General features: G+C 41.5%; 1 protein-coding gene across 2 annotated transcripts; it reads left to right on the top strand.

Moving 5' to 3' along the window:
• The first annotated feature begins 285 nt into the window (after positions 1-285).
• NXPE3 (neurexophilin and PC-esterase domain family member 3) lies at positions 286-24988 on the top strand. 2 transcript variants are annotated; one of them, XM_066175160.1, is made up of 8 exons: positions 286-365; positions 1618-1667; positions 3539-3751; positions 10821-11581; positions 13211-13284; positions 16275-16481; positions 17358-17727; positions 24599-24988. In XM_066175160.1, the coding sequence occupies exons 3-8, from the start codon at positions 3659-3661 to the stop codon at positions 24669-24671; spliced, it is 1578 nt and encodes a 525-aa protein (XP_066031257.1). In that variant the 5' UTR covers positions 286-365; positions 1618-1667; positions 3539-3658; the 3' UTR covers positions 24672-24988. The 2 variants fall into 2 exon arrangements, with proteins under 2 accessions (XP_066031257.1, XP_066031256.1); XM_066175159.1 differs by lacking the exon at positions 24599-24988 and having other exon boundaries at positions 17358-21928.
• The last annotated feature ends 710 nt before the right edge of the window (positions 24989-25698 follow it).

The raw sequence follows: 25698 nt of genomic DNA, 5'->3' as shown, positions 1-25698 counted from the left end.
ATGTCAGAGCCTTCTCTCTTGACCGGGGACCATGGTGATGCCACCGAGGCCATAGTGCACCGCTCCGCGCCACCCTCCCCACATCCTGCTTTCTTAGGCTTCCCCTGCGGTGGCTTAAAAATTACAGGGACGGTGGTGTTGTTTTGGTTGGGTTTTATGTCTGTTTTCACTGCCGTGTCTCAGCACAGAGGCTGCGGCAGCGGCCGCGGGGCCGGTGGCGGGGCGGGGCGGGAGGAGGCGCGGCGGCCGCGGCCGTGCCGGGGGCGGGCAGGAGGGCGGGGCGGCGGGAGCCGGGCATTTACAGCCGGCGCCTCCGGGCCGGGGGCGAGGCCGCCGCCTGGCCCGGGGGAGCGCCGGGGGCTGCGGTGAGGGGGCGCGGGCGGTGCGGCCTGTGCGGCTCGTCTGGGGAGCGGGGGGGGGGGGGGGAAGCCTGGCGGGGCCGCGGCCGCGGCCGCTGAGAGAGGCCCGGGGTTGGCGGGAGGCGGGTGCGGCGTCCCGGCGTTGGCGGGTGCCCTGCTCGGATCCCCGTCCCCGCGGCCGGGTCCGCCCGCCCGCAGGGCCGCGCTGCCCGCGCCGCTCGGGCTTCAGCGAGGCGGCGGCTGAAGGTGCTTCCTGCCGGTCCGGGCGCTGCCTTGTGCCGCTCCCCGGGGATGCCGAGGCTGCCTTGTGCCGCTCCCCGGGGATGCCGAGGCTGCCTTGTGCCGCTCCCCGGGGATGCCGGCGCTGCCCTGTGCCGCTCCCCTGGGATGCCCACCCCGCGGCACCCTAAAAAGTACCTTTGGAGCAATGAAACAGAGCTGTGCGGTTGGCATTGCCGGCAGCGGTGCTTCCTGCTTGCTGCCCCCGTCCCTGGCTCGTGGGTGTGTGTCCGGTCCCGTGTTCCCCGGCCGGGAGCGCCGCGGGGGCTGCGGCGCTGCCCCCGGAGTGCCAGCGGGCTGGGGGACCGCCAGCTCCCCGCGCCCTGGGGACCAGGGCGGAATCTGCGCAAAGCAGCAGCAAATCTGATTTTCCGTGCTGGCGGCCACGCCAGCATCAAGCCTCGAGCCCCTGTGCCCCAGTGACAAGGTTTGGGCATCGCCAGAGGTAGCGGCTCCTCTGCGCCTTTGCGATTTGCACGGCAGAATTTGGAGAGGTTGCACTCGTGCCTGCTTTTGTAATGCTGCTGGCTTAGAGAGCCGACAGGAATTGACAACTTGTAAAAAAACCCAAAGCAACCATCCTGTAATGGAGCGTGAGGCATAATTTAATGACGTATTCATAAAAATGTCATTAAATCTGTTTTTGTTTTTAACATCGGGTAAAATGGGGCTTGTGGTAACATGGAACAAACCTGAGAGAAGTAATACTTAGCAATAAATAGCAGAAAATTCAAAGGCACAACATTGAAGTTTAAAAGAATCAAATACTTAAACAATCAACAAAATCAGTGGGTCATTGTAGAAACTAAAGTAATTTTAGTTAAAAGTATTTTTTAAAAAAAGTAATTTTAGATAAAAAGTCGTAACTGCCATTTGATTTTTGCCACTGAAAGCAAACCACTACTGTATGAATTCTATTCAAAAATATGTGTGTCTGTTTCTATAGATATATTTATTTTTTAATGTATTGTTTCCCAAGGTTATCTTGCCTTTTGTGTGGATGGCTCCAGAGAACACTTCAGGAGTAGGGTAAGAACCTAAGGCTTTTTGGTGTACTTATGGGCTTCCCTTATACAAAAAATGAACTAGGTTAATTGTTCATTGTTTGTTTTGAAACTGGTAGTATAATAAGCCTTTAGCATAAAGAAAGCTTCAAACCTGTACATTTACATGTTTTAGGGCATTTGACATCTACAGAATATGGAAAATTTTGAACAAAAATGCATGGAATGGCATTTGTGGTCTTTTTAGGCATCTGAAATGATGGTCTATTAATTTTCAGTGTCTTGTGCTTTTTTGGTAACGTGGAATGAACTCTCAGGAAGAGAACTGAAAATTCTGGTTTTGTCTAATGTATTTTTTTTCTTCCTCAAATGGGCATATATGTCTTTAAATTAGCATTTTCATGTGTTTAGGTATATTTATTATCAATTTACGATGACCCAAGCTGCTGTTTTATGCAAATTTCATATTAGTGCAGAACTGTTCCAACAAAACTGCATTTTTGTGGCATTTTGATACTTTCACTTTAATGGGTGCCTTGCTCTTTCAATGCTAGTTCATTGGTCAGAAATACAATCTTGTAATTCTCAGCAAAGCATTTGAAGTTATAATCCCTATAATCCCTGTAAAGCAATTTGATGTTTGGTCTATTTTGAGGTTGTCCTGGTTATATCAGTAATGTGTTTCAGTTTTCTAGCCTGTGTTCATTTAATGTTTGTTTCATTTAAACTTACACTGCATTTTTATATAGTCTTAGAACTATAGGTACTATGTATTTATATAATCTTAATTGTATAAATTCTCAGTTATACTATTTATAGAAAGTTATACAAAGTTTATATAATCTTTTGATTATGTTGTTGCACTTGATGCATGGTTGTATGAGTAATGCTGCTTTGAGAATGTTGGGTTTGGAGAGATTGGTGTCTTTTCACTGTCTCTCCTTGCCATCTGTTTTCTGTTTCCAAGTTTAGAGCTTGTGCAAGAGCAGTACCCTTTTTGCTTACAAAAAGACTGCATCAAAATTGTCCTTCTCAGGAAGAAAGGAAGGTTTAACAGTCTCTCTGAGCAAGCATTGAGAATTTTATCAGTGGCTCTTAAGGCTGTGATTTTATAGCAGATCAGCCATCAAGCAACCTTAAAGTTTATGAAAGACAGTACTATTATTAGATTTGAAGAACCAGAAACACTGAATCCCAACACATTGTATTCTTTTCAGAAGTTTATTTTTTTTATTCTTAGAGCTGCATATGAGTACCTGAGGTAAAAGGAATGATTAAAAAGCAAAACAGGGAAGATGTAATGTTATAGGTGATGTGTGAAGTTAAATTTTACTACTTTCAACTCTCTTAGGTATCTGCTCTTTATTGCTACAGTTGATTTATTTTTCCCCCCTTCCCAAGCAGAAAACTGGAGGAAGTAAGTTTTACCTTGCTTATCCCAATCTGTTTGAGACATCAGTGTGTAATAATAACTTATTGGAACGTGTAAACAGGTAAATGAGAGCTGTCTAAACCCACAAGTTTCTGTTTCCATCTAGATGGTGGTGGTGTGTCCTAGCAGATAGATAGGGTGGTGGTCATTTGTTTTGGTCTTTTTGATTGCTAGAACGAAATCTTGCACTCTTCTTTTGCCTTTTTTTTTTTTTTTTTTTTTTTTTTTTTAAATCAGCTACAGGTTAGACCAGTTTTATGATAAGGGCTTGCTTTGGCACACCCAAGAGAATTATGTGACATGATAAATAATGCTGTTCAGATTAGTTCCACAAGAAGAATCTGTGTTGACTGTTCCATTGTACCAGTTATTGCGCTGCCATTTGTGAGCTTTCAGAGTAAAACTTGACTTCAGTTCTGGTAACATTTTGGGACTTAATACAGTTTGTGTAAATGCACTTGCAGGAACGAAGTGGAAGTCAACTGAATTCCCTCGTGTTCTGCTGAGCCGAAATGACATTCCTGCTTGTGGCAAATGGAAGTCAGGGCAGTGCCTAACATGGGAGGGAAGGACACGAATGGACCATGTGGCGTGACTCGTTCAGGCTGCAGCTCTTCTGCCTGCTCATGGCAGTGCTGGCCCTTGTGGTGCTGGTCCATAATTTTTTTCAATTAGAGGTAAGTGGAGCCTGTTTCTTCTCCAAGATGGCTTGAGCAGCATTATTGACTTTCAAGTATAAGGTTAGAATTGTCTGACCTTCGTATTATATTTAGCTATAAATTGGAATCACAGGAAATTCATAGTTGAAGGCATGTCTGGAGGTATCCAACACCCTCCTCAAAAGCCTGGCATCAGAGTTAGCTTGGATTGCAACAGGGTATTTTGACATTTGACAGTATTCAAGGACGCTCATATTTCACAACCTACCTAGGCAGCCTGTTGCACTGCTGCATCCTTCTTAGAGGGATCATTGTCTGCCTTAACTGCATCAGGAAGTTGCCTCTTACCCTGTTAGAGTGTACTTTAACTCCACTTCCTCTGTGACTCCCCTGTAGGCAGTGGAAGACTGCAGTTAGATCCCCTTTTGGTCTTCTCCAGATTTCATAAAAAGATGCTTTTGTTACCTTAGTGTCATTTCAGTTCCCTAATAATCTCAGAGGTTCTTAGCTGATCTTGCCAACTTTACTCTGGTGTGGGTTGTCCAAAAACGAGACACAGTGTTCTTGGTATGAGTTCACCATGGTCAAGTTGAGGAGAACTATCACTTTGGTCAATCAGCTGAGTTAGGATATTGTTAATTCTTTGCCACAGTGCTGTGCTGCTGACACACGGTGACTTGCTGTCTCTTGGAATCCCTAGGCCTTTTCCTGCAGAGCTGTTACTAGCTTGTTCATCTCTGGCCTGTATTGATGCAATTTTTATTTCCCTTTCCCTTTTTCCCTCTGTTGCATCTGTCTTGCATATTTCTTCATTTTACTTATCACTTCAGTGCAGAGGTACTTTCACACTGCTTAGTCAGTAACCCCAGATTATAGTCAAGGCAGATGAGGATCTGTCTGAGGGAGCCCTGGAGGCTGACCCTCCCCATTGACTGCCTTCTTGGCCAGGAATTCTAGTGCTGCATTTGGTGGATGAGCTTTGGAATGCTTAGCCTGACACCTCATTAAATTATAGCTGTCGTTTGTGCATGCCAGCCAGTCAGCCATTGCTTTATGCTTTTGTGTATGTGCTGCTTGCAGAATCTTCCTCCTCGCTAGTGAGGCCCAAATGAAATGATCCAAAAGAGGGGCTGTAAAACACCCTCATCCCACAAAATACAGTTGAATTGGAAGAGGATCCTGTAGGGGTAAGAAAGATGTTTGAGAAGTCTAAAATCACAAGTGACTCAGGATCAATAACTGAAGAGTGAGTGTTTCTTACGTATTTCAGTGCTAGTGGATGCATTAAATAAAAACTGCAGATGCTGATTTTAAAGGAAGCAGGGGTATTTTTTATGCATTGCAGCAAAGCTGCAGAAGCCCTTGTAAGTCTTTGTAGTTACTAAATGCATAAATCCAAAAATCTGTGTGAGTGCACAGAAGAAAAATCCATTAGGGGATACTAGATCTTAAAGATGTTTACCCTAGTGTTTAAGAAATCTAAGCTATAAAGTGCTAGGAAGTGTGATAAGTCTACAGGAGGAAATGGCACAACGTGTTTGGTGTGTTTGTTTTCCCCAGATACCTGCTGTTGGAAACTATTAGCAATCAAAATATTGTGTTTGATGGACTTTTGGTTCAAGTTAGCATGATCCATTTTGTTCAGGAGAGATAGCTTTTGTTTTCTCTTTCTGTGGTTTTATTTTGTTTTAGGTTTTGACCTAGGATGCTGACTGAGGAATGTTGATATTTTAAAATCTTAAACTGTTTTCTTTCTATTTTAAAATTACATTTCTTAGAGAAAAGGTCTCTGGCAGTGCTTTGAGAGTGAAATGGAAGATGCAGGTTGGATGTTCACTCTGTGCTTTTTCTTGCCACTGTCCATGATAAATGTCTTTGTGGCTTTGTTGCCCTTGACATGTCTGCTATTCTAAACTCAGTTAAGAATTGTGTTGGGGGTAAATCTTTACACTATAACATGTAACTCTAATCCCTTCTGTTGTTGTAACTTTTCTAAATGGATCTGCTCCTGTATTTGTCTTGGCTCAGTTTTCCAGGCAGTCTAACATAGCCATTTATGCTGATTCTTTTCAGTCAGAGATCAAAGCCAGAAAAAATCTTTTTCTGGCTTTCACGGAATATCTGTAACCAAATCTGTTGAGGCTCTGGAAGGAGAACTTACTGTTGAGGATGTGTTTGTGAATGCATCAGACATGCTTCTTATCCCTAGATCATCCAACCTAGCTGTCTAAAGCTCAAGGTCTAAGGCAATTGTCAGCTAATCTCCCTTCTCTTTTGCTTTAGGATTTTATACTTTTTCATGTTGGAATCTCTCCTCTTAATTTCTTAAATTACTAATGACACCCTCCTAGTAGTCATACCCATGTCAGAATTTAACTTTTCTTGTCTTGTGTTTAAAAAAACCCCAAAAACCAACTAAGCTGTCCACAAAACGTTTGGTAGCCAGCTTACTATCTACTTTGCTTTTTATTATGGAACAACTATTCCCTTGAGGTCGCACAGTTGATCATATAGTACCAGAAAAAAATGTGGTTTATTTTATTATAATTTTTTTCTGTGAATATAGCCAGACAGATAAAATGTACAGTAATTTTTTGTGAAGTATCAGGACATTGCCCAAACGTCATGCTTTCAGGATGCAAGGGGGTTTGTGTATTTGTACCAGTGGCCTTTAGAGTGACAGAACCATTTCGGGATTGGTTGTGAGCACTCTTTTATTTAAAAGCACCTTGAAGAGAGAGTGTATGGGGAGAAGGGAAGTTCCATGCCAGGACAGTGTATGAAATCAGACCGCTGGAACTGAACGAAAAGAACTGTGTAACAAAGTTTTAAATTCTTGCTGCTGAATTGCAGGTGCCGACAAAAGATAATTTTATCTTATTCCAATTATTTCTGGAACATTTGATTGTCAAGTGATGGCTTTTGAGGATTGGCTTTGACACTTAGAGTAGTTTAGCAGCCACTCAAACTGCTGTGAGATGGTAATGATAGAGAACTGATTTCTTATCTGTCATAGACAACAAATAAAGTACCTGGAGTGTAAATTTACTGAAAATAAGATGACTGACCTTTCAGGAACTGGTGTTTGTTCAGATTCAGATGTTGTCTCCTGGAACTTTTATTTCCCCACTGTGCCTGTAGCCTGGGAATCTCCTGTGTTGTTTCCTGCTCTGACAGTGATTTAAGCAGGTTTGCAGCAGCTGTTCAGGATGTACCAGGCCAAGGCAGGAGTTAACAGCTGGTGGAAGATACTGGGCTTTGGGATGGAGTTCCACCTCTTCAGCAGCAATGGAAATACTCAACCAGACACCTACATTGTGGTGTTTACCTGAGGACAGGTGTTCATTGCAGATCTTTCCAAGTACTCTGTGACCCTTCTAGAGTGTCTTTGAGAGCATTATTGCCTGGGTTAATCTATAGGTTGTATCTAATTTTTGCTTAGTTGGCAGTGAGAATGCCAAAAGCTGAGGAGATGAGCTGAAATTTCCATTAGTTCTCATAAAAATATAGCTTTTTTTTTTCCTTTTTATGACATCTCTAATGCAGGAACTGCTAGTGGGTTTATTTGTGCTTAACTGACATGCAATCTCTTCTGTCCTGCCTGTGTTACTTGGCAGACAGCCATTAAATTACTTTGTGGTCGCATTTGGGTTCTGGTTAGCTTCAAAATGCAGTAAATTGGAAAAAAACCCCAACAAAGCAGAAAACCCCAAACAAACTCCTCCCGCATAAACAAAAACCCCTCAAACCCAACAAACAAAGCCTCTTGGGAATTACACTTGGAATACATGACACCTTGAATAGAGTATACATGGAAATAAGCAAAGCAGGTGTTATCCAACATGGAGCCTGTAATGAACACTAAAACAATCTGTGTCATAAAGGAGGAGCACTCTTGAGATATCCTCTTTATCTGTTTTTTCATAAATTGTATTTAGTTTTGGTTACTAACTGCAGTAGAAAGCCCTCAGTTCTGCACAGTCTTGCTATGACAGCACAGAGGAGCCTGAGAGATTTGGAAATGCCAAGAGGGCATAAAAATGGAGTGGGGACAAACTAAGCTAATTATTTACCTCAGTCCAGGCCTTGTATATCCATAGGGGCAGGAGAACTTAAGTACTTGTTTGGAGCTGAGCATGGTAAACACTTAAGAAAGGAGGATGGTTTGGAAAGCACTTCTATTCCAGTCAAGGATCTTTGGTATATTAATTGACTCTGAAGCTTTTTCTGCCTTTACTGGCAAAGAGAATCTCTGCAATATTTTCTCCTGTGAATAGCATACAAGGTGTAGCTTATTTTCACACATAAGATTATAATTCTGCAACAATGCATGGTCCTGGTTGGGCTTGAAAGAGGGCTGTAAAGATGAACAAGGATGTGGAGAAAGAATGGTCCTTTACGATGTTGAAGAAGCTCTGCTTTTACCTTCATGGAACTTCCCCCTCAGGCCCTTTGGAGATAGACTGAGGAAGTTATTTGTGGTATGATCTATTCTGCTTAGTGGGACAACCTAGAGATGTCAAAGTGACAGTGCTTGTCCTTGTTCTCAGCTGCATACAAGTGAAGAGCTTTGGCCTTATGCTCTGCTAAAAATCGATGTAGGTGGACTAATTTGAAGACATCGACCCGTGTTCTGTTTTCTGAATGAGTTTTTTTGCTTGGTGTTCTCTGCACCCTTTCCCACTGAAAGATATATGTCCCTGGAAAGACTTCAGAAAGCCTAGCTAGGCCAGAAATGGCATCTTTTACATCTCTGACAGAAAGACTGGGTTAAAAACCCTGAGGAAGTTTATAGAAGGTTCAAAATAGGGATATGTCAGTTTTTAAGCTGTCTTAGATAACCATCTCTTCTTAATTCTAAAGGATTTCTTTTTCCCATGTCTCCCAGCCCAAAGTACCAAGTGTTGAAGAACCAACTGAAAACCAGAAACTTTCTCTTGGAAACTTACACTGAAAACAACAATTAATTGTGCACACATATTCTCCCTTTCCACCCCCTTTAGGAAAATGTGTAAATATTTCTATTGAGACATTGTTACCAGCTTATTCAGTGCATCAAAATATATTGCTAACTTTTAAAAATATTTCCATGCAGTATTTTCTGTGTTATATATACATAGATGTGTATTTATATATGCATGAGCGAGTGAAGGGAAGAAGTTGTGAAGTTCTCCAGAAATAGAAACTTGGCTTAATTCAAGAATGCACGTAGGCAAGACTTAAAGTAGAACTGTGCCTGAGAGTCACTCTCAGCTTTGGCTGAAATTCACTGGACTAATAAAAGTAATGTGCAGCATACATCTGCAGCTTGGCTTGCTGTGATGGAAAGCAAAAATAATTATGAATTATCTCAGATGGCCTTCAGGGAACATTTATTAAATCCTGGGTGGGAATACAAAGCAGAAGCAAAAGCCTCTATTGTGATGTTAACATCTGGTGTATAGATGGGTATGTGTCAATTTGTTTTAGAGCTACAGTGTAGCAATTTACAGGTTCAGGTTTTACAGTTAACATGGATATCAATGACAGAAGATTTTGTGTATCCATCCTGCATCCTCATGCTCTCATCCTCTTACTCTAAAGGTGATTAAAACCAACTTAAGTCACAGATTTCAAAAGCCTATGTGTTTCTATTGCTTGTTAGGTTTCCCATTCTTCTAAAAAAGTATGTTGAATCTCAGTGTGGTTCAAATGATTTTAAGACACTGCTGATATTTCCATGGCCTAAGAAAGGTTTATGACAATGAATAAAGCTTTAATATGAGTGTTGTGACTTTTAGTACATTGCTGAGCAGTTAGTTGTGAAGGAAGTAAATGGAAAACACTGGGGTATTGGTAAGTGATATTTTGAAAGATTTCAAATAACGTAGTTTGAAATTTTAGCTATCTTTCAGATCTAAACTAGCACATCTGATGCCATGTGAATGGTAGAGTGTATAATTTTAATCTTTGCTTGAAAAACTACTTTCCTTCTTTATGAAATAGAACTATGGATAAGTTCTACTATATATACCTTATAATTATCACTCATTAACTGCTGATTTTTTGTGTATTTGAAGGGTATTTTTGGATTTGCTGATTAGAAGTCTCAAGGGTACCTCTGGAGTCTTAGACTGCTATTTTTAAAATTTTCCTAATGCTAACCTGCAAAATTATGTGATGTTGTAAAGAAGATGGTATCTGCAGTCATTTGCATGAAAATACAGTTTTGGACACTTAGATTTTTGCACAAAATACAGTTTTTTCAATTGCAGCAGAAACCCCCTTCCTTAGTGTAGTTTTGTATTTAACTATTTTAATGTTTAAACTCTTGTGGGGATTAGGGGATGTTTTGCTTGCTGTTTCTTTTGGTGCTAGAAGCAGCTGTATATAGATTTTAAAATCTTATAAATAAACAAGCAGGTTCTCTGCCTGTTTAATCCTAGCTTGTCCTGTGCTATTCTACTTGCCAGTTGGCTCATGAATTCATTGTCCCAGAAGGATCTGGGCTTTTGTTCTTTTATTTCTTTCAATGGGCACATTACAGGGAGACATACATTTCAGATAATTAGCCAAGAGGGGATGTGAGTGTGACCAGATAAATGACCACAGCTGCTCCTTGCAGCAGACTTCTCTGGAAGGCATGTGCAGGGGGTGCATCAGCTTAACCTGCAGGGTAACATCTCAAAGAAACCCTATTTCCTTTCATTACATGGAGCAGCTGTTAGATCTCATGGTGCTCCAAGACTAAAATGTTACTGCAGAAGAAAACATGAGTTATAACTTAATCATCCGACCTTTTGTCATTTTTTTTCACATTGCTGATATTTAGAGAGTGTTCTGGTACCTGAAACACTGCCATACACTGAATGTGATCTCTTTAAATGCTTTTTTACCAAAGTAGGGTAACCACAGGTTGCCCACCTGTCTCCTTAGAAATCCCATTGTCAAATGAATAGATTTGGGTCTTCTAGTGAAGTTGCTTCATTTGGTCAGCTTCAAAGCTCTGTAAAGCAAAGCCCAGTTCTTGGGATCATTTCCTGACAAAGCATCCATTATTCAGTGTTTCACTTCATAGCACAGCTTCAGGTAATCTTTTTCTCCCCAGCACCTGGATGATGACACAATTTCAGGATCAAATTGGATAACAGAAAACAATGTTCAGCACTCTCTGTCACAGACAACCAAAACTACCAGGAAGCCTTACTGTGGGTACACACAGCAGACCTTGTCCAAAAGGGAACAAGTGGAGCAGGAATCCTTGCTTGCTGCAATACAGTGGCCAAAGCCCCCTGAGGGCAAAATCGCCTTTGCACAGAGCACTGATCCCACACACAGTGACTTTGTGATTGTGAAGCCCAGCAGGTTCTTCAAGGTGGGTGATCAGTTAGAGGTACTCGTTCGCATGAAGGATTTCCACGGAAACCCCAAGCAGTATGGTGGAGACTATTTACAGGCACGAATTCACTCTCCTGGGCTGAAAGCTGGAGCAGCGGGAAGGGTTGTAGATTGCCATAATGGCCTTTACAAAGTCTTCTTTACCTTGCTTTGGCCAGGAGAGGTCAAAGTTTCTGTGTCACTTGTCCATCCGAGCGAAGCAATCCAAGTCCTCCTGCGCTTACGAGAGGAAAGGCCAGACAGAGTCTATTTCAAAAGCTCATTCAAGTCTGGGAGGTATTCAGAAACTACAGAGTGTAACATTTGCTTGCCTGGAGGACTCCCAGTCTGTAACTTCACAGACCTCTACACGGGCGAGCCATGGTTCTGTTACAAGCCTCGGAAATTGTCCTGTGCCAGCCGAATCAGCCATGCCAAAGGTGGATATCTGAAAGGTCTTCTGACACAAGAGGAAAGCCTCTTCTTCCAAAGGTTTGTATGTTGTTGAATTTATATGTATTCTGCCAAGTTGTTTTGTTCGGGGCTTTTTTACACAAACTTTAGCCTATTGCTTAAATATGATGTATTGCCTTAGAGGAGGAGTGTATCTGCAGGACCAGGTGTTTGCTGTTTGTTGTTGAATAGTCTGTTCCCCTTCATTCAACTGTGCAAGAATCTTAGACAGCAGTCTTAAAGAGACTTGGCATGTAGTTCTCTTTTTGTGCTACTGAGTTTCACAAGAGCATGCTGTCTAAATCTGGTGGTGGTTTTGGGGGACTGTTTCCTTATTTTCTATTTTCATACCTACACTTGCAATATCAATGACAATGCTTTGAGAAGCATTTTTTTTCCAAATCTAAACTATCTAAAAAGGCTCTGGGTTTTAGGCGTATTTTTTACAGAAATTACCAATTGTTTTTGTCCTTATCAAACATTGTCTTAAATGTGTTCCTTGTTGCTCAATATGACTTTCAAATCTTAAAAACACTTTTCTTAAAGAAAACACCTGGTGGAACAAAATGCTGAGCAATACCCATGAAAGTGGAAATGATCTGTGCATGTTACTTCAAGTGTCATACTAAATTAGTTTCACAGTCATATTTTATTTCTGCATTCAGCATTAAAAAACCCAAACCATCTCTTACTGCCTGGGTAAATGTGACAGAACTGCTTCTGCATGAAATTACACAGCTGAATTTAGATAAAGTTAGTTACTGTGTAATGTCAGAGTTGTAGTTGTAGGCTACTGCCTTGCTCTCCAACAAAGATGTTGTAGGAAAGTCTTTTGGCACTATGTTCACTTGAGGCCTAAATTGGGAAAGATTTTAGTGTAGCAGCTCCAAATAGTTTAATTTAGGAAACTATGTGTGCATGTTCATAACCAAAACCAGAAACAAAAAGTAAGCATCAGTGGAATTTTTTTTGGCTCTTCCATATCAAGTTTGTAAGTGGGTCTTTTGACTTCCCGTGTCTCTGCCAGTCCACCTGTAAAATACAGCTTATATTTTTTTGGTGATGTTTCCATATGGGAATGGGAAAGGTGTTTTTCTTGGTTTTGTTTTGATTGTTTATTTGTTTGTTTCATTCAGCTCTGAGATCCTTGACAAAAGTGGCTTATAGAAATTCAAAATAATTTATTTCTTAAATGGAGAGAAAAAAATTAAATAGACAAAGATTCTCTTCAAAAACAGTCGTGAAAGACAGAACAAGAGCTCAGTATTAGTCAGCTGGGAGCTGCTGCTGCCGCCCTGTACCCTTGCAGTGGTTTGTCCCCACGTGTTCTGCAAGCTGGCAATGTCTTTGGGGCAAATCCCCAAAAGCTTCCTGCAATTGCAGGAAGTTCCAACCTCTGACAATTTGATTGCTTTATTGAGATTTGTGTTGGTACAAGTGTGCACAAGATTTGTGTCAGCGCCATGAAATTTTGAATTTGGATTCAGAATGAGATGGTGGTCTCAAAGTAAATGCAGAATGAATTCAGCTATAGGAAGTAGGGTAAACTTAGAATAAAAATTCGTAGTACTGTGTGCTTATTTGAAGTGGAATAAGAAAAAAAGAGATTAATATTACCTTCAAGTTTCACAGTAACTTTTACAAACATTGCTGTGTTTTTTGTTCAAGTGATGTGAATATCAAAAGGCCGATACTCTCCAGTGGACCTGATTCAGTCATTGTAAAGCCCAAGGCATTTACAGGTAAAGTAAACTGCATAAGATTCTTTTTTGTAATTCATAATTAAATTTATAAAAAGAGCAACAGGCATCACATAATAATTTGGTTTTTTAGCATGGCAAAAAAATCAGTATCAGATTTCTATTGAGAAGATGAAGGCTCTTGGGTGTTAACTGTAATACAAGTTCAGAAACAATGAAAATCTTTTTCTAAAATTACATACATAAATGGGATGTTTTAGCAAAAAAAGAAATCAAAAGAAGAGAGAAGTTTGTTCTTTTGCCAAGAATGTCTTCCCCTAGCATTTACTCACACTGTAAAATGTCTTAGAGTAACTGCTTACCAAACTCTTAATCTAATGAAAACAGCCATGTGATGTTTTTTAATTTCTTTGTGAAGGATGTTTTCTAGCAGATTTTGATAACTTGCATTCAAGTATTACTATAACTTGTGTTACCACATGATGTCAGAACCAACCATTCTAACTGTTCTGCCCCCTTTCTAAGAACAGAACAAAGACAGTCCGTTCTAAAGTAAACTCAGAGGTTTTATCGCATTCATATCTAAATGCAAGCTTCTTATGCTTCTAAAAAGTCTGCATAAAGTGTGACACACAGAGAATTATTTCTTAAATGAAAACTTTCCATATTTTATAGGGTTATAGGAGACTTTTAAGGTAGAGTACTGACCTGAGCAATAAAGTCTGAGCCAAAGGTAACTTACAGCATTTCTTGCTTTTAGTTTTACTGTTCACTAAAAAAATACACTTCTGCTACTAAGCTTGCAGCATTTTACCCTCCACCTCTTTTCTTTGTCCAGATCCTTTAGCTGATGTGTTTTTGTAGCTTTTTTAACCTTGCATGTTTCCTGCTGGAAACTGCTACAAATTCAAAATTTGATTGTCACCCTTCTTCCAGGAGCTGTGAATGATCAAAGCCTGACTGCAATGTCCTGAGGATTAGTGCTGGGTTAAAAAGTGTTGATAGGAGTAGCACATTTCCTCAGGGAAATTCCTTCCAAGTACAGCAGTATCTGAATAAATAAACTGAACTCGTTGGTATATAACGCTCATGAATGTATGGATTTGTTAGGACAGATGGTACAGACAAACTCATTGTTCTGCTGTTGTTTTTGTACATGTTTTTCTGTGTGGTGAAAAATGTAGATCGAGTTTTTAAAAACCTATTTTTTTTCTGAAATACAAGTTTTTATTTCTATTCTTGGTTTTTAACTTCAGATTGGAACTTTTATTCTCTTCTATAAAATCTCAAAGTAAGGGCCAATTCTGAATTCTGGGCCAAAACTGGTATGATACTATACACAGACCTGAAATGCTGATTTACTGTGGGGCACCAAAAAGTTGTTCTAGTATTACTGTTTTATATATATATATATATATATATATATATATATGAATCCATCTAAAAGGTAAAAAGTTGAATTGCTTTTACGTCAAAACTTAGAATCAAACAAACTCAAGTTGTGAATTCACATTATGAATTCTTTAACTACATGACCATGTGAAGGCTTTTTTTCCCCCTTTTTCCTCTTTATAAATATTGGATGAGTCCACATTATTAATTGGGGTGGTTTTTTTCTTCTTTTTTCTTGCTGTCAGATTTAAAGAATCATCCATAGATAGAATTTTCTGATGGCTTTGTTCTGTGGTAATTGTGATTATATTATTTGTGTTATACAGACATAATAGTGGTTTGCTTTTTACAGTGTCCCTGTGGGGTCTAATGAGGTTAACATCCTCTAACATCTACTAACACAACATGCAGAGGACATTGAATAGAAAAAGAGCAATTAAAATTCTTATCAGGAAAGATGGTTATGGTTGGCTCTCTCTGTGTTATTATGAAGCATCTATCAGAGGGTGCTTTTTGGCCCTGGAATTTCATACTTTTACATAATTTGAACAGTCCCTGGCATGATTCTGGCCATGGCAAGGTGTTCTTTATCAAACAGCTGTAAGTTATGACAGGGCATGGACTGTTCTTAGCAGTCTCCACCCCGAGGTGAGTGGAAGTGTTTAAAGAGCTGGAAGTGGCTGCTCCATGCAGCTGGTGTTTGGGCCAAGGAAGATCTCCATGCTTGTTCATCTGAGGTATTTGAATACACAAATGGAAATGGAGGAACCTGAAACAACCTCGTGGAACTTTGATGTGCCAATATCACCCTGGTTACTAAGAGAAATACGGCAATATTTGGCTGATATAACCATGGCATTGCAGTTTCTCTTCCTGTAATCTCCTGTAATCCTGATACCTTTGCTTCCAAGGTACTGTTCAACTTCTGCAGGTTAAAAAGGCATCCTATGGAGCAGAGCTTCCCTGGTGTGCAGTTGCTCCTCAGGGGGCTGCCTGTCCCAGGCAGTAAATAGCGAGGGGGCTAGATGACAGAGAGAAAGTACGAAATCCATGGAATTAGAAGCTCTCATAATTTTCATACTCAAATGGCACATACAACATTTTTGGTCATTGCTTTAATTCTGGCATTTTCTGGGTTTGGAGGCCTTATGGTTCAGAGTTATAGTTTTCTAGAGTGCCGGGATATGTGTTACTCCATAGAAGTAGTTATTTGGGGGGATTTTGTGGTCTGTTCGGGGGGTTTGGTGGGTTTGTTTTGGGTTTTTTTGGACGTTTCTCTGAGTGATACCAGCTTGTCCCCGCGGCGGTGTCCCCGCCGAGCAGCGCTGCCGTGCGCAGGCCGGCCGCTGGAGGGCAGCAGTTCGCCGGGATGGGGAAGATGCTCCGCTGCTCTCCCTGCCTCCTCCGCTCCCCTCTGCCGGGGCACGCACCCGCCACTGAGCACTTCTAGCGCAGGGAGAAAGGTGTCAGATACGTTTTCACGTATTAGCGTATCAGCGGCAGAGATACCGTTTAATTTAAACCAAGTTGAACTATAATCGGCCACCCAGCTCTTGTCAGCAGTCACTGTGTACGTGTCCGTGAAGATTATGGAGGCTGCTTTGGTTGCATGGTAATTTCAAAGGATTTTTCTCTTGCAGATTCAAGCAGTGTGGACAGAGCTGAAGATCCTACAGCTTCCCCTTCTGGTTATTATTATGAAGACCAGTGGAGGTCCAGAACACATTGGATCCATAATTTTAACAAATCAGATGATATAACAGAGTGCTTACAAGGAAAAGTAATCCACTTGTTTGGAGACTCTACAATACGGCAGTGGTTTGAATATTTGACAGCATTTGTTCCAGGTAATTTTTTGTTATTTAGCTTTGTCCTTAGGGACCTTTACAAAGCCTTATTTCTCACATCTCAGACACAGCTGATTTTGCTGAGTGACAGTGACAAAACCTCATCTGAAGCCCTGGCAGATAGTCAAATGTTCGAGCAGACACCGAAAGCATGTAGGCCTTGTAAATGGGGCCACCAGGTATCTGCAAAGTTGTCCTTGTAACAGGACTGCTGCTGTGGTTGAGAGTTAAGGTGGCCACCCCAGGAGGCATGGCAGGAAGGCATTTGAGTTGCCTCTTTAAGGCCTTGCAGCATCCCTGTCACAGGAGAGGTTTTGGAATGAGGTAGCAAATGACTGCCATTGCTGTTTATAGGTTTTGGGGCCCGTTTCGTTATTCAGGTTACTTAAATGGAAGAATTTCAGTTGACAATTAAATACTCCCGCCTCCCTCATCCCTTTTCCCTGAAGTGCTTCAATTGTGTTGGAATACAGTCTTTGAGCTGCCTTAATTCCTTCAAATTGAAGTAATCTTTAAATTTAATTGAGTCCTAAAATTGCTAGAAGGGTTCTTGTGAACCCTGGATTCAGAGTATCAACGACTATTTGGAAAATTTCTTTTTTACAAGAGAGAAGGAAATAGTTTGCAAAACTTGGAAAAGGCATTGACAGCCTTATGAAATTCAGATGTCAAATCCAAATGTCCTGTCCTGCACACTTCAACACCCATAAACTCCACTCTGAAAAACCATGCTCACCTTCTGTTTAATTTTAGAGTTCTTTGAAATATGTTCAGATTTCCTTATCTGCTCCTGCTTTGCCCTGTGGCCCAAGCATCTTGTTGACAGTTGGAAGTTCTTGTGCCATCTTTCACTAACCCCTGCACCTGGGCTTTCAGATCTAGTGGAGTTTAACCTGGGCAGCCCTAAGAACGTGGGCCCTTTCATGTCTGTGGACTTGAGGCACAACATCCTGCTGAAGTTCCGCTGCCACGGGCCGCCCATCCGCTTCTCCACGGTGTTCAGCAGCGAGCTGCGCTACATCGCCAACGAGCTCAACAACATCGTGGGCGGCAGGAACACCGTTGTAGCCATCACCATATGGTCCCACTTCAGCACCTTCCCCGTGGAAGTGTACATCCGGCGCCTCAGGAACATCCGCAGGGCCATCCTGCAGCTGCTGGACCGCAGCCCCAAGACTTCCATCGTCATCAGAACCGCCAACGTGCAGGAGCTCGGGCCCGAAGTGAGCCTCTTCAACAGTGACTGGTATTCCTTTCAGCTTGATTCTGTCATGAGGAAAATGTTCTCAGGAATTGCTGTGCACTTTGTGGACGCTTGGGAGATGTCTGTGGCTCATTACTTGCCACATAACCTGCACCCTAATGAAATAATTGTTAAGAATCAGATAGATGTGTTTTTATCTTATGTGTGCCCTCTGCAAACTTAGCACAGATGGGTGTCCCTATGTCATCTTTTGCTATAGCCGAAGTACAGTTGCTCTTTTGAGCTGTGGAATGAGGCTGGATGATATGGAGGAACTCTGGGTACTGTACTTGCATGCAGGATACGTAGGGTGGCCTTAAGTCTGGGTCGCTGTGAAGGGTGGTAAAGAGGAGTTGACTCTTCAGGCCATATATTCCTGCAAGGTTGATTCCTTCAAGCTTATCATTCATACCTGAGATTATTAGAGAGCACCTTAAATTAAATTGGCAGGATTCACTAAGAAACTATTTGGGTTATTAGCTTTACTAGTTGTCTGCACTGTATGCCTAATTTAATCCATGTGACACTGATTCTGTTGCCAGGGTCGTGTTGCTCAGAACAGTGTGTGAAACCTGGGAAGGATTTTGGGAGTGGTCTTTCTCTCAGCATTCCACAGTTTAAGGGCTGTCTCTTCCAGTTGTGTGCCAGAGAAGCAGAGTGCCTGTTCTTGTTTCAAAGTCCTAATTAGAAATGTGAAGGGAGCATACCAAAGTCACAAATAAGGAAGCACAATCACAATATCGGTAGAATTAAGTTATGAAGAATTCGCTGAAATTTAATCGAGCACACTAATTAGGCACCTTTGTTGTTTACAGAGGCTGCTAAATAGCTCAAATAGCCAGTATTTTAGTTTGGTTTCCTGTACTACTGAATTTCTTTTGAGCTTTGATACGCTGTCTACTTCTTGATTTATTGGTAGTGAGGATATGTGTGTTTTATGACCTCAGTGAAAACGCTGTCTCAGGCAGTTTCTGCAAGTTCAAGTTGCAGGCTTACCTACTTGAAGCTTAAAGCATTTGCTAGTGAAAGTGTTTCATTTGCCAATGGCAGGGTTTGCATTCCCTGCCAGCTACAGCTGTTCCCTTCTGGCCCTGCGCAGCCAGGCTGCCGACAGTGGCTCTCGTGCATCCTTCGTGTGCTGCGCCTGACGGGGAGGCTGAGTGACCCGCAGGCCCCCGGTGAGCTTTGGCAGGGGTGGTCAAGGCCATGCAATGACTCCTCTTCAGGACCTGGCAGCTCTGTCGTTTCTTCATGAGCTTCACTGCTGCCAGTATAAAAGGTGGAACACCCTGCACTCAAAGCCAGGCGTGCCCAGGGTTGCCCTCATGTGTCTGCTTGGCATAGACTGAGTTTGCCGGGCTGACAGCTGGTGGCTCTGCAGCCTCCTGGCCTGGCATTTCCTGCTGTTTGTTTGATTGAGCCTGTCTACAGTTTTAACTAGAAGCACTTTGAAAACAGTTTTTATTAAACTCAACTCCCAAATTAAACAGCAGAGAAGTGTTCCATGCTGTCTTATTTTTGGTCCCACTCGAGCCAAAGCCAGTCTTCACTGGCTTGTGCAAAAACCAAGTTGAATCTTTGTGAGCAAACTGAGGAGATTAGTAAGGCAAATTGGCAGGTTGCACAGAGTGAAATAATTGAAATGTCTATGTTAGAAAAGTTTTCCCCCTTGCTGGTTTGCTGCTCTCCTAAGGAAGTTTGTGCTTTTATTGCCAGAGCCCTAAGAGAGCCAATGCTGCTGCCAGGTACAGCAACAGTGTTTCTTATTGTGTTCCTTTCAAAGGGCAACTGAGAAGTGGTTTAAAAACAAATATAAATTATTTTAGCATGTAAAAGGCATCAGTATTATCCGTCTATAAACTTAACAGTTTAAACATGTCTGGAGGAATTGTGTACACTGAAATAGCACCTATTCTTAGCTTTTCAAATCAACAGTTAAGGGGTCAAATTTGCTAGTTCCCACTGATAACTGCCTCACACAGCATCTGCCCATACATTAGTATTAGGTAACTATTTCTTTAATATGGTAATGGCAATTTATCCTCTGCTCAAAAGAGGCCACACCAATTCATGTCTGGGAAAGTAAACTACCACAATTGAAAATGACCTTTCATCTTTTCCAGGTGTGATTTTTAAAATAGGTAAAGATTTTCATCCTGAATAACAACTCTATCCTAATAATGCTCATGGAAATAGGACTTCAGACTTACTTTGAAGGAAACTACTTAATTTGTGGACTGACCATTAGGTTTAACTCATAAAGCCATATTGTGTCTGAAAATGTTGTGGCTGCATGTGTTTTCTCTGTGTGTTGTAGTGCTTGCTACTGCTTTTCAACAACAGCTTTATATCATTGTTAGCTACCAAGCATCGAGAGAGAAGAAAAGCATTTTGAATTCTTTTGAATGCTTTGACAGTTGAGGAAAAGAGAACAGGACAGCTATTAGCAAAGGTATCTAATTGCCTTCTGGTAAAACCCCATCCTTTAGATTAATTAGATTTTTTTTTTTTATTAACAGATGAACTAACTTATCAGTAATGAACTAAAGGGAAATTGCCAGTTGATTTAGAATGAGGATCAAGATTTTATTTATTTGGACTCTGAAATAGGGAAGAGAAATGAAGAAACTGAGGATTTACTCATGCTAGGAAACACTGTGCTTTTAGATGTCATTCAGGTGATCTATGAATGATTTTTCATTTCTATTTTCATCTTGTTACCATCAGACCAGTTGTGTATGTATAGGATATGCAAACACAGAAGCAATAAAATATTTTTAAAACAGTTTCTTTAAACTTCTAGATGGATTTTAATAGGGACTTAGGTTAAGATGCTGGTTATTTTTGAAGTTACTTAATGTGAAACAAGACTGGAAAGGAATTTCTCAGCATCTGTTAAGTTACCTTCCTCGACACATAAAAAATTAATTCACAAGGTTTTTCAAAGCCCTGTCTTCCTTTTCTTTCCATTTTCTTCCTTTGAAAGGAAGAAAATGTATTGATATTTTCATTCTTGTACTGATCATTTTGATTATGAATCTTTCAATTGATATTTTTTTTTATTTCTTCATTCAAAATCCAGCTCTCTCAAATTCCTGTGAGAGAAACTACTTTGATTGTGTTTACTAGAAGATTTCAGAGTAATTTATTTATAAAATAAGTAAACTCCATTTTATATATATTAGTGTTGCACTGTAATATTTTGAGTGTCTTGTTTCTCATGTATCTCTTCTTAGGCTAATTTCTTCCTTCTAGAAATTTAGTGAAAATGTTAGATGAATTGTTGATGAGAAGGGAGGATAAAAAACAAAAGTTTCCCTTCTTTCAAGTTTTCATTTGCTTCTAATTTCATCTGCAGTGCAGCACTGCTTCATGAGATTTGAATCACCATTTTTCATTGTTTTACTTGTTAGAGAAATCAATTAAAAATTGAAACTTTGCTTGCCACAAATGTCTGTGCAACTTTTTATATACAACAGGTGATAATTTCATGTGTACATGACAAAAACGAAGGTTTGAAGTTGCCTTCTAGAAGGGTGGAGGACACTGGGGTTTTGCTTTGGTGTTGTTGAAGAAGTGTGGGTTAAAACATTCTTCCATTCATGACAGTTTAAGTAACAGCAAAAAACTTCAGTCACAAATGTGTTTTTCATTTATAAAGCACTTACTCCTTAAGTTCAAATCATTTCATGTATATTTGGACTGGAAGGCTCTTACTCTGTGTTGGGAGCAGTGAAGAACTCTGTACGTTGGAAAAAGAACTTGTCTTTTTCTAATATGTGTATGTTATTGTAATGCTTACAATATGCAGAAGACTCTACTGTCTTATTTCCTGATGTGATCAGAAAAACAAATAGCCAAAAAGCTCAGAGAATGAAAAGTTCCTAATAAAGAGGGCAAGTTTACTTGAACCATTTAATCTGATTTAGTCTCAGTTTATCTTGTTTGCTGTAACCTCATGTCCTTTATATTTTTATAGCTGCATAGTAATTCCCTTAGTTTTTTACCTATTATGTTTTGTGCTGTGTGTTGAGTAGGAGTTTCATGCTATGGTTTATAGATTAAATTCACTGTAAGTGATTTTTTTTTAGGTGATTTGTATTTGAAGAGGGGTGATCTGTGCCTGACGTGAGACGTAGCACTGATGCTCACTGATGTTTCCCTCTGTTGGTGTATCCAGCACATAATAAAAGCTTGTACGTAATCTAGGCTTCCTTCTTTGAGGGCTTTTGCTGCCTGACTGACCCACAGGAAATCCTTAAACCACTTAATTTTAAAATAAAGGTGAAGAGCAGAGGCAGCATGGTCATTGCTTCTCTATCTTATGAACAGTTTTTACTTAAATAATGGAAGAAAAATTGAGGAGAGATGCATCCTATGAGTCAGTCGGTGTGTTCAAGGGCTGCAGGGCATCCTGTGCTGGCAGGCTGCGTGTCCACTGCCCCGTGAGCTCAAGGGTTTGCAGGGTCATGGGGAGAGGGAGAGAGGGGCTGCCTGGCACAGATTGGAGAGTCTCTGGGATGGCCTAAGGGTGGAGGATTTGGGGGATGTCCACTGGCTTGCCTTGGAGTTAGCTTGCAGCCAGGCTTCACAGATGGGAAAGTAGTAAGCAGGGTGCAATGCTCTTTGTGCTGATTCCTGACGTGTATAACCAAAAATAGCCTGTTTGACCAGGCTAAAAATCCCTGAGTGACAAAATCCTGCCAGCTAAGAGAGAGTGCTGAGGCTGTATTGCTGCTTTTCTGTTCCCCTTTCACTCCGTGGTGACTCTGAAGGTGTCAGGGTAGGGGCAAGGGCCAGGGCTGTGATCTGGTGCTGCTCACACATTCCTCCCGAGCACAGAACTGGGGCCATGGCCCAGCCTGCTCTCACCAGTCCCAACGGCCCTGAGGGGACAGGGCAAAGGCAAAGCAGCCTCTTCCCAACTTTTTGCTCTGGAAACTGTATTAACGACGTGCTGCCGTCATGTCCAACCTACATCAGCCTTCACCCAGCTAAAAATAAATGAGAGAGGCTGCAAAGTATGAGCTGCTTCTCAGTGTGCTGTTAGGTCAGAACCCAGGCCTCTTCAGAGGGGAAGTGGGAGTGGGGATTAGGACAGAGAGGGGAAGCAAGAAAGTAGGATGCAGTTAAGGAAAAACAACATGAAAAGGTCTTGCTGTGTGACACCAAGGAGAGGAAGAAGGTCGGGGGTTTGGTCATGTGGAGATTTCCAAAGGGGCACTTTGTTGTGTGGGACAGAGTCACTCTGAGACAGCACACTGAATGCACATAGATTATTGCTCCACGTGTTTTAAAAAAGGAACAGTTCTTTCCACCCAGGCTGCTCACCCACCTCTTCCTCTGTGCCCTCCTGACAGTGATGACACAGCAATCATGTTAGGCACAGTTCCAATCTCTGCATACTGTTGGTTGGAAGCCATGTGTATTGTGTTCTCACATGGCTGTAGATGTGACAGATATAGTAGCTGGGAACTTTTTAAAAGAAACCCAAAGCACTTGTAAGGAAGATAAGGAGGAGTGTTCACGCAGGTTTTCATCATGTGCCAAGTGCTCCTCAGAGGCCATGGTGACTCAGAGGAGGCATGTAACTTGCCTGAGATGGCATGGGTTGCTTGGCAGGGCAGGGGCTTGAGCCTCATCCATCACAGGGACAGGAGGCTCATCAGAGCTGGCAAAAAGCCAAGACAAGATGGTTTCTGCTCTGGTTGGAATGGGGCTTCTTGTGTTCATCCCATGGTTTAGCCCTTCATCCCCAGTTAGCAGAGTATAATGTAACTTCTAACATGAGCTGTCCTATTTATGGTGCAAGATCAGTGTATTTGAAATCAGGGTGATGTTTTATGTCCTTGAATCTGGATCTTTGAGTCCTCTGAATTGTTAATTCACCACAGTGCTTGTCACCCAGATCTGAACTCTCATGTAAGGGAACCTAGCTTGTATCTGGGCAGTGATTCTAAAATTCTGTCCCAATTACAGTATCCTCCTTCACTGTTGGTGTTACTAGCCTCTCGTGGGCATATTCAGTAGCCTTCTGGGGTGATGCAAGCTGGTCGGCTCTGTGAGTCTGCCATGGTGAATTGTACAGGAGCTTCTCTGCTTGGAAGGGGAGAGAGGGATTTTGTGGGGGAATGCTAGAGAATTGAGTGTTCAAGTTATTTTCTGTGAGCACCAGATTGCAGAGTGAGCATGGCACTAAAACCAAGTGAAAGTGCAACGTGCCCTCCCCCACATTCTAACTCTGTCAGCTGATGTGGGCTTAATAAATTAATCCCTTAATGAATGTGGCCAGAAGAGGGCTTTGAGGCACTGAAAAAGAGTCTGGGATGACTCTCAAATGAAAAACATAAGCCACAACATATTTGTCTTGGTGGTGGTTTGTTTTCTAACTACTGTGTAGTTTGTGTTTTGAAAACAACTGTCACAAATACCACTGAGGCTCTTTGACTTGAAGTTTGTTTGGGAGTGAAATCATTTGATGACATAGACTTGATAACTCTTACACTGAATACTATGCTTTAGACGATGATATTTTCCCCCAAAATATTCTTTTAAATCTGATTATTTTTTCCTAAACTACAAAAGGATCAAGAGGGGTAAACTTTACCAGGATAGAATAGTAAATCTCAAGTTAGTTCTTTCTGCAACATAGAAAATTAAGCAGTGTCTGTGGCAGTCAATGTTCTCTGGTTCAGCCATCCATTGAACATTTTGTCCCCTCCAATTTTTACTCTCTCCTTCCCTGGTCAATTCTGAAAATGGACAAGTGCTTTTCACCCTTTTCTCTTGTGCTTAGGCCCTCTGAAGGCACCTGTTGTTTTTTGGTTCAGTTTGGTACAGCGCTGTCCCTTTTCCCTCTAAATCTCTGCTGCAGGCTCTTTGCAACAACCAGGAGTATTTATATGACAAGGACTATTCCTCTGCTGTGGCCTGGCAGCTCACTCTGAAGCTGTTCTCACGAAAGAACTTCCAGGTGGGAGATGCCTGTGGGAGTGCAGGAGGTGAGAGACATGGCACAAGGACCTGCAGTGTAAGAACCATGACAAATTACAGGGGTTTTCCCCTCTTGCCATCCTGCAGTCAGTTCTTTCCACTTCTTCCTACTCTTTCGTTTTCCCTGAGCTGGGTGAGTCATGCTTTCCAGTCCTGCCTGCCCTCTTTTCTGAGTCAGCTTCTCTCAGGGAATTGCTCTCGGCAAGGCAGCTATTTCTGTCTCTAGCTGTTTCTTCCTCTAGTGGTTTCTGCTCCACATTCGTATTTTTCCCCCGTGTATTATTATTATTATTATTATTATTATTATTATTATTATTATTATTATTATTATTATTATTATTATTATTATTTTCTTTTGCTGTGCCTTGCTTTTGACCTTGCTCTGATAAATAAAATTAGAAAAAGAAAGTTACTTTACTGAAGAAAATGTCCTGTCTTTAAAATCCATTAAAAATATCAGGTGCTCCAGTAACAAGCAGATATTATAATTACTTTACATTGTTGTTCAATATATGTGTATCTTCCAATCCCACAAGTTTCATATCTGCTGGCTGAAATGTAGGCTTACTGTGTTAACACATTTCTTCCTGGTGTCCTGTTGCTCCTGTTCTCGTGTGCAACAAACATTGTTACAAGTAGGTATTTTCATTCTGGCTGGAGTCATGACTTTTCATCCTGCCCTGCCACACATCAGCTGTGGCACTTTTACTCCTCCAGTCTTTCTTGTCAGACTTGGATTTTCCTTTTCTTTGCAGCAGGTACTCATCTCTTTGCACAGGTGAGTGGTGCCCAGGAGGGGGCTGACCTCCACCACATATTCAGCTGCTAACAAATGTCCCCTGTGATTTTTGGAGTCACAGCACCTGAGCTTCCCTATCGCCAAAGGCAATGATGCCTGGGAGAAAGGATGAGCTGAGTGGTGCTCCAGGCGCTGCTCCTCCTCCCTGTGGTGTTGGGCCGTCTGTGCCTCTTTGGGGCTGC

The sequence above is a fragment of the Chamaea fasciata genome, unplaced genomic scaffold (genome assembly GCF_029207755.1).
Source record: "Chamaea fasciata isolate MVZ Bird 193981 ecotype frontalis unplaced genomic scaffold, bChaFas1.0.hap1 SCAF_2, whole genome shotgun sequence".
Lineage (NCBI taxonomy): Eukaryota > Metazoa > Chordata > Aves > Passeriformes > Sylviidae > Chamaea > Chamaea fasciata.
The sequence above is the reverse complement of the archived record's forward strand: the minus strand, read 5'-3'. Positions and strand labels throughout refer to the sequence as shown.